Source organism: Chiloscyllium plagiosum, unplaced genomic scaffold, assembly GCF_037043375.1.
Source record: "Chiloscyllium plagiosum isolate Xiang-an unplaced genomic scaffold, Cpla_swu_hap1 HiC_scaffold_7, whole genome shotgun sequence".
Lineage (NCBI taxonomy): Eukaryota > Metazoa > Chordata > Chondrichthyes > Orectolobiformes > Hemiscylliidae > Chiloscyllium > Chiloscyllium plagiosum.
The window spans coordinates 120,983,632-120,999,011 of record NW_028270145.1 but is presented as its reverse complement, the minus strand read 5'-3'; the positions used below and the strand labels follow the sequence as shown (position 1 = coordinate 120,999,011).

Below are 15,380 nucleotides of genomic sequence, written 5' to 3'. Positions count from 1 at the left end.
CTTCTAAATAAACCTGTTGGACTATAACCCGGTGTTGTGTGATTTCTAACTTTGTCTACAATATTCTATTTCAGGCATGGCCAAAGGTCTCTACAGCTCCAATATTACCTCGTTGCTCTTAAACTCTGTGCCATGACTGATGAAAGCAAGTGTCCCACATGCCTTTTTAACTGTCCTTTTCACTTGCACTGCCGACTTCAGGGATCTGTGAATAATTACTCCAAGATTCCTCCATTCCTCTGAGCTACCCAGTGTCCTGCCATTCATTAAATTTTCCCACATTTTGTTTCTTCTTCCATAGTTCATCAGATTAGATTAGATTAGATTACTTACAGTGTGGAAACAGGCCCTTCGGCCCAACAAGTCCACACCGCCCCGCTGAAGCGCAACCCACCCATACCCCTACATTTACCCCTTACCTAATACTATGGGCAATTTATCACGGCCAATTCACCTGACCTGCACATCTTTGGACTGTGGGAGGAAACCAGAGCACCCGGAGGAAACCCACACAGACACAGGGAGAATGTGCAAACTCCACACAGTCAGTCGCCTGAGGTGGGAACTGAACCCGGGTCTCTGGCGCTGTGAGGCAGCAGTGCTAACCACTGTGCCACCGTGCCGCCCACTTTTTAAAAAATTTTTAATTGCCAAAATATTTGTAAGCACCTAGTAACAACCTACTCTGAGTAAAACAACGGTAAGCTTACACTGTTGCAGACTTGTAGCAATCAATATTGCAATACATAGAGTACAGAAAAAAATATTAGGCATGATTTTTAAAAAGGTAAATACCAGATATATAGCCCTACATAAAGAAAAAAAGTGTTGTTAAGTTTTATACATATCAAACCCAATTGTAGCTGCTGCTCTTAATTGGAAACATCTAACACACTGAAATGTCTAATCAATTTCAGTTCAGGTAGAAGTGTACCACAATGTGAAGCAGAAGCAAAGAATACTTTTTAACCTTTTGGTATGGCAGGTGCAACAGAAGGACTCATGGAAAAGAAACAATTTGGTAAAATAGCATGTACTGCAACAGCAGTGCATAGACACTACAATGGAACATGGCTGAACAGATAAGAGACAGATTCTCCATTGTGAGTTCTTCGAATTGCTTCAGCAAGGATCATGGAGATATCAATAACCTGTATTTTGGGACAGTGCTTCATCTTATCCTCCTGAGGTATTGTGTTGGTGACCACGACTGCTTCAAAACAGGCATTGTTGATACGCGAGATAGCAGGACCGGAGAAGATTCCGTGTGTGAGGATAGCATAGACTTTGGTCGCTCCAGCAGAAAGTAGCTTGTCTGCAGCATGGCAAATTGTACCACAAGTATCGGCCAAATCATCAACAAGGATTGCTACTCGATCCTTCACGTCACCAACCAGAACCATTCGGTCAACTTCATTGGCTTTTTTACGCTCCTTATGAATCAGTGCAAAATCTACATTCAGCTGATCAGCAATAGATGTAACTCTTTTGGCTCCACCAGCATCTGGAGACACTATGATGCCGTTTTTCCATTCTGGGATATTCTCCTTAATCCACTTTAGGACTGCTGGTTCAGCATACAGGTTATCTACTGGAATATCAAAGAAACCCTGTATTTGTGAAGCATGCAGATCCATGGTGATGATGTGATCTGCCCCAGCCACAGACAGCATGTTAGCAACTAATTTTGCTGAAATAGGAGCTCGACTCTTGTCCTTCTTATTTTGTCTGGCGTATGGGAAGCAGGGTAAGACTGCAGTGACACGGCAGGCTGAGGCAATCTTGCAGGCATTAATCATGATGAGTAACTCCATTAAATTGTCATTGATTTCTCCACAACCACTCTGTACAATGTAAACATCTTCACCCCACACACTCTCGCCAATCTCCACGCAAGTCTCCTGATTACTGAATTTTTTGGTGACCACTTTACCGAGCTCGAGCCTCAGGCGATCGGCGATCTTCTGTGATAAATCCTGATGAGAGCTATCGCTGAAAATCTTGATATTAGGCATATTTTCAAATTTTCTTATAAAATGTAAATTACAACAAAATGGTACGGTTTATTTTTTTAAGAAAAGTCCGTAACAACAAATTGCAGCGGATATACAGTTGAAAGCGAACCCTACGCCACCATCTTTGGAGAGCGGGTTAGTGGTGCGCGTGATCACCTTGCACTTATCAGGGTTAAATACCATCTGCCAAAGCTCTGCTCATCTGATCAACCCATTATACTGTTATGAAGGTGTAGAGTTATTGTACCTTTAAGAGAGTTGAAAAGCTAGCAAGGACAAAGCACACAGAGTCTGGGACAAGGTAACAGTGTAACACTTGATCGAAACCAAAAGTACAGCTGTGTTGCTATGATACAAAAAAAAATTCAAATTCAGCCAATCAGTTTAAATTATGCCCCAACATACCAGAATCCAATCAAATTTGAATTTAGTAATTTGATAATATTAAAACCAATGAAACGATCTGAAGTTTTGGGGTATAAAACCGGACATTTTGAACAGTTAGCGGGAGAACTGCCAAGCCACACTCTCACCACCAATAAATACAGACTGCCAACAGAACAGCTCTCTGAAACGTACCTGTCTATAAAACATTTGTGCAGCAGAACACCGAAAAGACAGAGGAAAATCTGCAGAGGACGATACAAAAAGAAGATTCGACAGCTGGCTGGTTTTGAAAGTTGAATATTTTTGTAAATCTTAATTGGGATTTTTCTTATCAGACTAGTGTTGTAGAGCGGGAGGCAAAAGACAGGTTTAAGAGAAAAGAGTTGTAAATAGTTGTTGGTTTTAATATTCTCTGTTGGACTTAAAGAATAAAGTTGTTAATTTTTACTTTAAATAGTGACCTCTGGGATAGTTCTTTGCCTCTCGAATTTTAACAGATTACAGCACAGGGTCAATCTTTTCTGTGTTGCTAGTTTAAATTAGCAGAGGGGTTTACCCTGTGTCGTAAGTATATCTTCCTGTGACTTGCAACCATCTTTGCTATAGACCACTCTACTGATCTTGGTGTTGTTTGCAAATTTGCTTCACATTCCCCCCATATTTTCGTCTCCATCACCAATCCTGATCCTTGTGGTACATCGCTGGACACCGGGCTCCAGTCACTCAAACCACCTTTTACTACTCCCCTTTGTGTCCTGTTACTAAGCAAGTTTCTGATCTATCACATTCCTGATCTGATTCCTGAAGAAGGGCTCATGCCCGAAACGTCGATTCTCCTGCTCCTTGGATGATGCCTGACCTGCTGTGCTTTTCCAGCAACACATTTTCAGCTCTGATCTATCACGACAAATTTCACTCAGATCTATATGCTTTAACCTTCTCAATCAGTATCCAATATGGGACCTTATCAAAGGCTTTGGTAAAATTCATATAATATTTTCACTTGATCACATTTTCAAAAAAATTCTAACAAATTTGTTAGGCATTATCTCTCTCCGATAAAGCTATGCTGACTGTCCCTAATTAATCCATGCCTTTCGAGTGGGTATTAATTCGCTCCTTCAGAATTTTTTCCAATAGTTTTCTGACCACTGACATAAGACTCACCGCTCTGGAATTTCCTGGTTCATCTTTAACATCCTTCTTGAAAATTGGAATCACATTAGCTGTCCTCCAGTTCCCTGGCATTTCCCCTGTGGCCAGAGAAGAATTAAAAATTTGTCGTCAGAAAACAAAGAACGAAGAAGAATAAAGAACAATACAGCACAGGAACAGGCCCTTCGGCCCTCAAGCTTGTGCTGACACATTTTGCCCTTCCATACTAATACTGCCTTCCCTTACAGGATCCGTATCCCTCTATTTACTTCCTATTCATGTAATTGTCCAAATGCTTCTTGAATGCTGCTATTGTGTCTGCTTCCACCACCTCCTCTGGCGACATGTTCCAAGCACTCTCTATCCTTTGTGTGAAAACTTGCCTCGCACATCTCTTTTAAACATTCCCCCCTCACACCTTGAACCCACGTCCCCTCGTAATTGACCATTCCACCCTGGGAAAAAGCTTCATACTTTCCATTCTATCAATGCCATTCACAACCTTATAATCTTCTAACAGGTCGCCCCTCAACCTCCTACATTCCAGAAAAAATAAACCCAGTCTATCCAACCTTTCTTCATAGTTAAAATCCTCCATACCAGGCAACATCCTGGTAAACCTTTTTTTGTACTGTCTCCAAAGTATCTACATCCTTCTGGTAGTGTGGTGATCAGAACTGTCCATAATATTCCAAGTGTGGCTTAACTAAAGTTCTATAAAACTGCAGCAAAACTTGTTTATCCTTTTACTCAATGCCCCTTCTAATTAAGGCAAACATGCCATAAGCCTTTTTCTCTCCCTATCTACCTGTGCTGCCACCTTCAGTGATCTATGGACCTGCACACCCAGATCCCTCTGCATATCAATACTCCTAAGGGTTGTGCCATGCACTGTCTCATTTCCACCTGTACTTGACTTTCCAAAATGCATCACCTCACATTTGTTTGGGTTAAATTCCATCTGCCATTTTTCTACCCAAGCCTCTAACTGATCTATATCCTGTTGTATCCTCTGACAATCCTCCATACTATCTGCAACTCCACCAATCTTTGCATTGTCCACAAACTTATTAATTTGACCCTGTCTTCCATGACTAAACCAGTTCTGTATCCATCTTGCCAGCTCACCCCAATACCATGTGACTTCACCTTTTGTACCAGTCTGCCCTGATGGACCTTGTCAAAGGCTTTACTGAGGTCCATGACAACCACATCAGCTGCTTTTCCCTCATCAATCATCTTTTTTCACCTCCTCAAAAAACTCGACCTTCCCCACACAAACCCATGCTGTCTATCGCTAATCAGTCCGTTTGCTTCTTAATGTGCATAGATCTTGTCTCTGAGAACCTTTTCCAATAATTTCCCTACCACTAACATCAGGCTCACGGGCCTGTACTTTCCAGGATTGTCCCGTATACCCTTCTTAAACAAATGCACAACATTAACTATTCTCCAGTCCTCTGGGACCTCACCTGTGGCCAAAGAGGATACAAAGATGTTTGTCAATGCTCCAGCAATTTGTTCTGTTGCCTCCCTCAATATTCTGGGATAGATCCCATCAGGACCCAGGGACTTAACTATCTTAATACTTTTTAAGATGCACAACACCTCTCCTTTTTAACAGCAACTTGGCTTAGAAATTTGACACACCCTTTCCTGAGATCATCCTCCACCAATACCTTCTCGTTGATCAATACCGACACAAAGTATTAGTTTAGGCCCTCACCTACCTCTCCTGGCTCCACACATAGATTTCCTTCTTTGTCCTTGAGTGGTCCAACCCTTTCTCTGGTTATCATCTTGCTTTTCATATATGTATAAAGAGCCTTGGGATTCTCCTTTAATCCTGTTTGCTAATGACTATTTATGACCTCTTTCTGGGAGGATTCTTGGAGGAGCTGTGTTAGTCACTGCCCAGGAGTAAGTAAAAGGAAGGCTAGCTATAGCGGAGCGGCCATTTTGAGAAGAGCTGCTTCCTGGTGGTTTAAGTGTAGGTTTAAGTGAATACCTAGCTTCAGTGAGGAGGGCAAGTAGCAGTGAGTTAAGGTAGTCAGAGGAGGAGCAAACTACAACAGTTGCTGAAGACACGAGGGTAAAGCAGAAGTGGAAGGAAGTTTAACTGTGAAACTACAGGCAACAGGTAAGTGAGTGGCTGGTGAGAAGTTCTAACTGCTTTGGATTCTGCTGGGGGAGATGGCTCCAGGGGTAGGAGGCAGCAGCTGGGTTCATGGCACTGTGGCTGACTCTGCTACACAGGAGGGCAGAGAAAAAGAGAGAAAGAGCGATAGTGATAAGGGATTCAGGTGTAAGGGGAATAGATAGGTGTTTGTGCAGCTCTAAACAAGAGTCCAGGATAGTATGTTGCCTCTCTGGTGCAAGGGTCTAGGAGGTCTCGGAGCGACTGCAGGGCATTCTGGGGGAGGATGAACTCCCAGCTGTTCTAGTGCATATAGGCATCAATGATATTGGTAACAAAAGGGGATGAGGTCCCACAAGAGGAATTTAGGAAGTTAGGAGTAAAACTAAAAAGTAGGACCTCAAAGGTAGTAATCTCAGGATTGCTACCAGTGCCATGTGCTAGTCAGCATCAGAATGGCAGGATAGCTCAGATGAATATGTGGCTTGAAGGATGGAGCAAGAGGGAGGAATTCAAATTCCTGGGACATTGGAACTGGTTCTGAGGGAATTGGGACCAGTACAAATCAGAGGTCTGCACCTAGGTAGGACTAGAACCAATGTCCAAGGGAGACCGTTTGCTAGTGCTGTTAGGACTAATATGGTTTCAACTAATATGGTAGGGGGATGGAAACCAATGCAGGAAGTTGGAGGGAAGTGAAGCAGGGACAGAAATAAAAGGACAGTGACGGGAAAAGTGGAAGTGGAAGGCAGAGAAACCAAAAACAACAATCAAAAAGGGCCACATTTCATAATGATTCTAAAGGGCGATAAATGTCAAAAAAATGAGCCTGAAGACTTTGTGCCTCAGTGCAAGGAGCACTTGTAATAAGGTGGATGAATTACCTGCACAGATTCTGGATTAGTGGTGCTGGAAGAGCACAGCAGTTCAGGCAGCATCCGAGGAGCAGTAAAATCGACGTTTCAGGCGAAAACTCTTCATCAGGAATAGAGGCCTGCACAGACAGTTATTAATGGTTATGGTGTAATTGGGATCACAGAGATCTGTCTCCAGGGTGACCAAGGATGGGAACTCACTGCCCAGGGTTATTCAATTTTCTGGAAAGACAGACAGAAAGGAAAAGGAGGTAGGGAAGAGTTGCTGGTTAAGGAGGAGATTAACACAATAGTAAGGGAGGACATTAGCCTGGACAATGTGGGATCTGTATGGGTGGAGTTGTGGAACACCAAGGGGGAAAAAGACATTAGCAGGAGTTGTGTAAAGGACACCAAACAGTATTTGTGATGTTGGGGACTGTATCAAACAGGAAACTAGAGATGTATGCAGTAAGGGTACAGCAGTTATTATGGGTGACTTCAATCTATATGTTGATTGGACTAATCAAACCTCGACTAGGTATTGTGTATTGAGACAGGATTAATTATCAACATTGTGGCAGGAGATCCGTTGGGGAAGAGTGACCATAATATGGTAGAATTCTTCAATAAGATGGAGAGTGACCCAATTGAATCAGAAACTAAAGAAAGCTAGCTTTGATAGTATGAGGCATGCATTGGCGAGGAGAAACTGGCCAAGGATACCGAAGGTGTTGACAGTGGATTGGCAATGGCAGACATTTAAAGAACACCTGGATGAACTTCAACAATTGTCCATCCCTGTGTGTTGTAAGAGTAAAATAGGGAAAGTGGCTCACCCGTGCTAATCAGGGAAATCAGGACTAGTGTTAAAGCCAAAGAGGAGAAATCTTTTCACACAGAGGGCAGTGCATTCATGGAATGAGCTACCAGAGGAAGTGGTGGAGGCTGGTACAATTACAACATTTAAGTGGCATCTGGATGGAGGCATGAATAGGAGGGATGTGGGCTGGAAAATAGGACTAGGTTAGTTTAGGATATCTGGTCAGCATGGACGAGTTGGACTGAAGGGGCTGTTTCTGTGCTGTACACCTCTATGATTTACATAAATTGGGCCAGAAAAGGCAGCAAACCCAAGGACTGATAGAAATTTAAAATTTAGCACAGGAGTACAAAGGAGTATAAACACTGACTGCAAAAGCTTCTCTCAATATAGAACACAAAACAGTACATCACTGTCCAGGCCCTTCAGCCCATGACGTTGTGCCAAACATTTATCTTAATCTAAGATCAACGTAATCTACACACCTCTCAATTTACTGCCGTTCATGGGCGCGTCCAGCAGTCACTTAAATGTCCCTAATGTCTCTGACTCTACTACCACCGCTGGCAGTGCATTCCACGCACTCACCACTCTTTGCGTAAAGAACCTACCTCTGACATCTCCCCTATAACTTCCTCCAATCACCTTAAAATTATGACCCCTCATGACAGCCATTTCTACCCTGGGGAAAAGTCTCTGGTTTTCTACTCTATCTATGCCTCTCATTATCGTGTACACCTCTATCAAGTCACCACTTTTCCTTCTTCTCTCCAGTGTAACAAGCCCTAGCTCACTCAACCTCTCTTCATAAAATAAGCCCTCCAATCCAGGCAGCATCTTGGTAAATCTCCTTTGCACCCTTTCTAAAGCATCTACATCCTTCCTGTAATGAGGCAACCAGAACTGGACATAATATTCCAAGTGTGGTCTAACCAGGGTTTCACAGAGCTGCAGCAAAACCTTGTGGATCTTAAACTCAATCCCCATTAATGAAAGCCAAGACACCATACGCTTTCTTAACAACTCTATCAACTTGGGTGGCAACACTGAGGGACCTATGTACGTGGATCCAAAGATTCCGCTGTTCCTCCACACTGCCATGAGCATTCAAATTCGACCTTCCAAAATGAATCACTTCACATTTATCCAGGTTGAACTCCATCTGCCACTTCTCAGCCCAGCTCTACATCCTGTCAATGTCTTGTTGTAGCCTGCAACAGCTCTCGACACCATCTATAACACTACTGACATTTGTGTCATCAGCAAATTCACTAATCCACCCGTCCACTTCTTTATCCAAGTCATTTATAAAAACTACAAAGAGCAGAGACCCAAGAACAGATCTCTGTGGGACATCACTGGCCACTGACCTCCAGGCGGAATACTTTCCATCCATGGGTTTAGATTAGAGTGGTGCTGGAAAAGCACAGCAGGTCAGGAGACATCCGAGGAACAGGAAAATCGACGTTTCGGACAAAAGCCTGATGAAGGGCTTTTGCCCGAAACGTCGATTTTCCTGCTCCTGGGATGCTGCCTGACCTGCTGTGCTTTTCCAGCACCACCCTAATCTAAACTCTGGTTTCCAGCATCTGCAGTCCTCACTTTTGCCTACTTTCCATCCATTACCACTCATTTTGGGTGGCACAGTGGGTAGCACTGCTGCCTCATAGCACCAGTAACCTGGGTTCAATTCCCGCACTGGGTGACTGTTTGTGTGGAGTTTGCACATTCTCCCCGTGTCTGCGTGGGTTTCCTCTGGGTGCTCCAGTTTCCTCCCACTGTCCAAAGTGTGCTGGCCAGATGAATTGGCCATGCTAAATCGTCCATTGTGTTAGGTCCGTTAGTCAGGGGTAAATATAGGGTAGGGGAATGGTCTGGGTGGGTTACTCTTCGGATGGTTGGTGTGGACTTGTTGGGCTGAAGGGCCTGTTTCCATACTATAGGGAATCTAATCTAAAGTCACTGTATTCTTTTGGCCAGTCAATTATGTATCTAGACAGCCAAAACTCCCTGTATCCCATATCTCCTAACTTTCTGAATGAGCCCACCATGGGGAACCTTATCAAATGCCTTACTGAAATCCATATACACCACATCCACTGCTTGACCATAGTCAACTTGTCTCGTCACATCCTCAAAGAAGTCAATAAGGTTTGTGAGGCATGACCTGCCTTCACAAAGCCATGCTGACTAACTTTAATCAAACTATGTTTTTCCAAATAGTCATAAATCCTATCTCTCAGAATTCTTTCCAGTACCTTGCTTACCACAGGCGTAAGACTGGCTGGTCTGTAATTCCTGGGATTTCCCTATTCCCTTTCTTGAACAGAGGAACAACATTCACCTCCCTCCAATCATCTAGTACTACTCCCGTGGAGAGTGAGGATGCAAAGATCATCGCCAGAGGCACAGCAATCTCATTCCTCACTTCCAATAGTAACCTTGGATATATCTGGTCCAGACCTGGGGATTTATCTATCTTGATGCTTCCCAGAGTTTCAAGCACATCCACTTTTTTAATATCAATCTATTAAAGCCAATTAACCTGGTCCATGGCGTTCTCACTATCAACAAGGTCCCTCTCTCTAGTGAATACGGAAGCAAAAAACTCATTTATGACCTCCCCTACCTCTTCAGGTTCCAGGCACAAGTTCCCTCCACTGTTCCTGATTGACCCTACCCTGCCTCTGGTTATTCATTTATTTATTATAGACATGTAGAATGCCTTTGGTTTTCCCTAATCCTTCCTGCCAAGGCATTTTCGTGCTCTCTCCTAGCACCCCTCAGTCCATTTTTGAGTTCTTTCTTAGCTACCCTGTAATCCTGTAAAGCTGTGCCAGATCCTTGCTTCCTCAACCTTAAGTAAGCTTCCTTTTTCCTCTTGACGAGAAGCTCCTCTTCTCTTGTCATCCAAGGCTCCTTCACCTTACCATTCCTTGCCTGTCTCAGTGGGGCAAAGTTATCTAACACTCGCAAAAAGCGCTCCATAAACGGCATCCACATTTCTGTTGTCATTTCCCTTCCACTGACACACTCATTCGATTGGCTGAACTGGTCCTCAACAATGTCTGCTTTGAATCCTTTGTCCACTTTCTCCAGACCAAAGGGGTAGCCATGGGCACCCGCATGGGCCCCAGCAATGCCTGCCTCTTCGTTGGATATGTGGAACAGTCCATGTTCCGCAGCTGCACTGGCACCATTTACCACCTTTCCCTCTGTTACACCAATGACTGTATTGGCGCCACCTCGTGCTCCGGTGACTAACTCAACACGAACTTCAAGTTCAAACGCACCAACTCCCACAGCTACCTGGACGACACCTCCTCCCACCACCACCCCCCCCCCCCCCCCCCCCAAACTTGTGAAAACATTATCTATTATTCCCAATTCCTTCACCTCCACTGTATCTGCTCCCAGGAGGACCAACCTCACCATGGAACATTCCAGGTGGCCTCCTTCTTCAAGGACCACAATTCCCACCTACCCTCCCCACCTCAGACAGAGGTTGAGAGGGGTCTTGATTGAGGTCTACAAAATCATGAGAGGTGCAGACAGGGTGAATAGCAAGAAGCTTTTTCCCAGAGTCAGGGTCTCAATTACGAGGAGTCATGAATTCAAGGTGAGAGAGGAAAGGTTTAGGGGAGATATCCATGGAAAGCTCTTTATGCAGAGGGTAGTGGGTACCTGGAATGCATTGCTAGTGGAGGTGGTAGAGGCTGGCACGATAGCATCATTAAAGGTATATCGAGACAGGTACGTGAATGGACAGAGAGTAGAGGGATATAGATCCTTAGAAAATAGGTGAAGGGTTTAGATAGAGGATCTGGATCAGTGCGGGCTTGGAGAGCTGAAGGGCCTGTTCCTGCGCTGTAATTTTCTTTGTTGTTTGTTAGATTCTAGAAGAGTTCCAATGGACTAGAAAGTAGCTAATGTAACCCCACTCTTTAAAAAGGGAGAGGGACAGGAAATATGAATTTGATTAGATTACCTACAGTATGGAAACAGGTCCTTCGGCCCAACAAGTCCACACTGACCCTCCGAAGAGTAACCCCACCCAGACCCATTCCCCTATCCTCTATCCTGACTAATACACCTAGCACTACGGGCAATTTAGCATGGCCAATTCACCTGACCTGCACATCTTTGGACTGTGAGAGGAAACCGGAGCACCCGGAGGAAACCCAGGCAGACACAGGGAGAATGTGCAAACTCCACACAGACAGTTGCCTGAGGCTAGAATCGAACTTGGGTCCCTGGCGCTGTGAGCCACCGTGCCGCCCAAAATTATAGGGTGGTTAGCCTGACATGAGTAGTGGGAACTGAGTATTTCGAAAGCAGTGACAGAATCGGTTCTGGTCAGCATGGATTCTATAAAGGGAAATCATGATTGACGAATCTTCTGGAATTTTTTGAGGATGTGACCAGTAGAATGGACAAGGGTGAATCAGTAGATCTTGAGTATCTGGACTTTCAAAAACTTTTCACAAGGTTCCACACAAGAAATTAGTAAGGAAAATTAAAGCTCATGGCATCAGAGGTAATGCATTGACATGGATAGAGAACTGGTTGGCAGGCAGGAAGCAGAGAATTAGAATAAACAGGTTCTTTTCAGAGTGGCTGGTAGTGGGATACCGCAGGGTTCAGTGCTTGAATCCCAGTTCACAATATACATTAAAGATTTGGACGAAGGAATTGAATGCAATATGTCCAAACTGCAGCTGACACTAAGCTGGGTGGCAGTTTGTGCTGTGAGGATGTTGCTAAGAGGCTGCAGCGTGACTTGGACTGGCTGGCTGAGTGGGCAAATAGTTGCAATATAATGCAGATAAATGTGAGGTTATCCACTTTGGTCACAAAAACAGGAACGCAAATTATTACCTGAATGATGGCAACTTAGGAAAAGGTGAGGTGCAACAATAGGGGAGGCAATGGCCTAATGGTATTATTGCTGGACTGTTAAACCAGACACCCAGATAATGAGCTGAGGACCTAGGTTCAAATTCTGCCTCGGCGAATGGTGGAATATGAATTCAATAAAAAACTCTGGAATTAAGAGCCTAATGAATCCATTGTCGATTGTTAGAAAAACCCATCTGGGTTCACTAATATCCTTTAGGGAAGGAAATTGAGATCCTTACCTGGTCTGGCCTACATATGACTCCAGACCCACAGCAATGTGGTTGATTCCTAACTGCCCTCTGGGTGATTAATGCTGCTGAGCCTGTGATGTCCTCATCCCATGAATGAATAAAAAGAAAGGCCTGGGTGTCATAGTGGAGCGGTCGCTGAAGGCTGGCATGCAGGTGCAGCAGGCAGGGAGGAAAGCTAATGGTACGCTGGCCTCCATAGCAAGAGGGTTTGAGCAAGGATGTCTGGTGTTGGACAAAGTTAAAAATCACACAACACCAGGTTATAGTCCTACAGTTTATTTGGAAGTACTAGCTTTCACAGTGCCGCTCCTTCATCAACTAGCTACTTGACGAAGGAGCAGTGCTCTGAAAGCTAGTATTTCCAAATAAACTTGTTGGACTATAATCTGGTGTTATAATTTTTAACCTTGCTGCAGTTATACAGAGCCTTGGTGAGGCCACACCTTGAGTATTGTGTGCAGTTTTGGTATCCCAATCTGAGGAAGGACATTTTTGTTATTGAGGGAGTCCAGCAAAGGTTTACCAGACTGATTCCCAGGATGGCTGGACTGACATATGAGGTCGAATGGGCTTGTATTTACTGGAATTTAAAAGAATGAGGGGGGATCTCATAGAGACATATAAAATCCTGATGGGACTGGACAGGCTAGATATAGGAAGAATGTTCCCAATGTTGGGGAAGTCCAGACAAGGGGTCACAGTTTAAGAATAAGGGATGAGCCATTCAGGACTGAGATGAGGTAGCATTTCTTCAGTGAGAGAGTTGTGAACATGTGGAATTCTCTCCCACAGGAACCTGTTGGGGCCAGTTCGTTAGATAGACTCTGGAGAAAGCTGGATGTGGTCCTTGTGGCTAATGGGATCAAGGGGTATGAGGAGAGTGTGGGAATGGGATATTGAGATTGCATCATCAGCTGTGATCATATTGAATGGTGCAGGTTTGAAGGGCTGAATGGCCTACTCCTGCACCGATTTTCTATGTGTCTATGTTTAAGGGGTCTTACTGTCTCTCTAATTACTCTTTAATCCTTAATGTATTTGTAGAATCCTATTGGAGTCTTCTTAACCCTATGAGGCAAAGCTATCTCATGGCCTCTTTTTGCCATCCTGATTTCCCTCTTAAGTATACTCCTACTGCCTTTATACTCTTCTAAGGATCGACCTGATCCCTGTTGTCTATATCTGACACATGCTTCTTTCTTATTCTTGACCAAAATCTCAATTTCTCTAGTTATCCAGTATTCCCTACACCTACCAGCCTTGCCCTTCATCCTAACAGGAACAACTTGTCTCTGGCACCTCATTATCTCATTTCTGACGGCTGCAGTGCAGCTACATAAGATAATAAAAAAAGGCGTATGGCATGCTTTTGCCTTCATTAGAAGGAGCATTGAGTATAAGGATAGACAAGTTATCCTGCAGTTTTACAGATCTTCACTTAGACTCCACTTGGAATATTGAATTGAAAAGTGTGGCATTGGAAAAGCACACTGGGTCAGGCAGCCTCCAAAGGGCAGGAGAGTCAATGTTTCGGCATAAGCCCTTCATCAGGAATGTGATGCATCTGCAGTCCTCACTTTCTCCTCCACACTGGGAATATTGCATACAGTTCTGGTCACCACACACTGCCAGAAGGATGTAGATGCTTTGGAGAGGGTACAGAAAAGGTTTACCAGGATGTTGCCTGGTCTGGGGGATTCTAGCCATGGAGAAAGGTTGGATAAACTGGGTTTGTTTTCATTGGAATACAGGAGGTTGAAGGGGTGACCTGATAGAGGTTTATATGGGGGTGGGGTGGGGGCATAGATCGAGGGAAAAGTATGAGCTTTTTTCCAGGGTGGAGAGGTCAATTACTAGGGACACAGATTCAAGGTGTGAGGGAAGAAGTTTAAAACATCTCACACACCCCCAACCCTACCTTCACACCTGCAAACCCCCACAACCCCCACCCTGTCCCCACCCACTCACACCCCTCACCTTCACATCAACCCACCCCCCCTCAACTCTCTCTCTATTCCCTCCCCCCTCACAGGTTTTTCACACAAAGGGTACTGAGTGCCTGGAACGCGCTGCCAGAGGAGGTGGTGGAAGCAGACACAATAGCAGCATTCAAGAAGCACCTGGACAAACGCATAGATAGCAAGGGAATAGAGGGATACGGACCCTGTAGTGAAGACTGTTTTTGTATGGAAGGGCAAAAGGTGTCAGCGCAGGCCTGGAGGGTCAAAGGGCCTGTTCCTTTGCTGTGTTCTTTGTTCTAACAAGGAACACTCTCAGGACAGGGACAGCACAGGGTTAGATACAGAGTAAAGCTCCCTCTACACTGTCCCCCATCACACACTCCCAGGACAGGGACAGCACAGGGTTAGATACAGAGTAAAGCTCCCTCTACACTGTCCCCCATCAAACACTCCCAGGACAGGGACAGTACAGAGTTAGATACAGAGTAAAGCTCCCTCTAGGGTGTAGGTTTGCTCGCTGAGCTGTAGGTTTGATATCCAGACATTTCATTACCCAGCTACGTAACATCATCAGTGGCGACCTCCAAGTGAAGCGAAGCTGTTGTCTCCTGCTTTCTATTTGTATCCTTCTCCTGGATGGGGTTCTTGGGCTTTGTGGTGATGTCATTTCCTGTTCGTTTTCTGAGGGGTTGATAGATGGCATCGAGATCTATGTGTTTGTTTATGGCGTTGTGGTTGGAGTGCCAGGCCTCTAGGAATTCTCTGGCATGCCTTTGCTTAGCCTGTCCCAGGATAGATGTGTTGTCCCAGTCGAAATGGTGGCTTTTTTCACCCGTGTGAGAGAGGGTCGTGTCTTTTTGTGGCTAGCTGGTGTTCGTGTATCCTGATGGCTAACTTT

At 44.5% G+C, this 15,380-nt stretch overlaps 1 protein-coding gene across 1 annotated transcript; it reads right to left on the bottom strand.

The window, feature by feature from the left end:
- Positions 1–683: 683 nt before the first annotated feature.
- On the bottom strand, positions 684–2,148 carry LOC122547256 (ribose-phosphate pyrophosphokinase 1-like). Its single transcript, XM_043685895.2, has one exon. It carries the CDS (start codon positions 2,013–2,015, stop codon positions 1,059–1,061), a length of 957 nt encoding a protein of 318 aa, XP_043541830.2. The 5' UTR covers positions 2,016–2,148; the 3' UTR covers positions 684–1,058.
- Between the last annotated feature and the right edge of the window lie 13,232 nt (positions 2,149–15,380).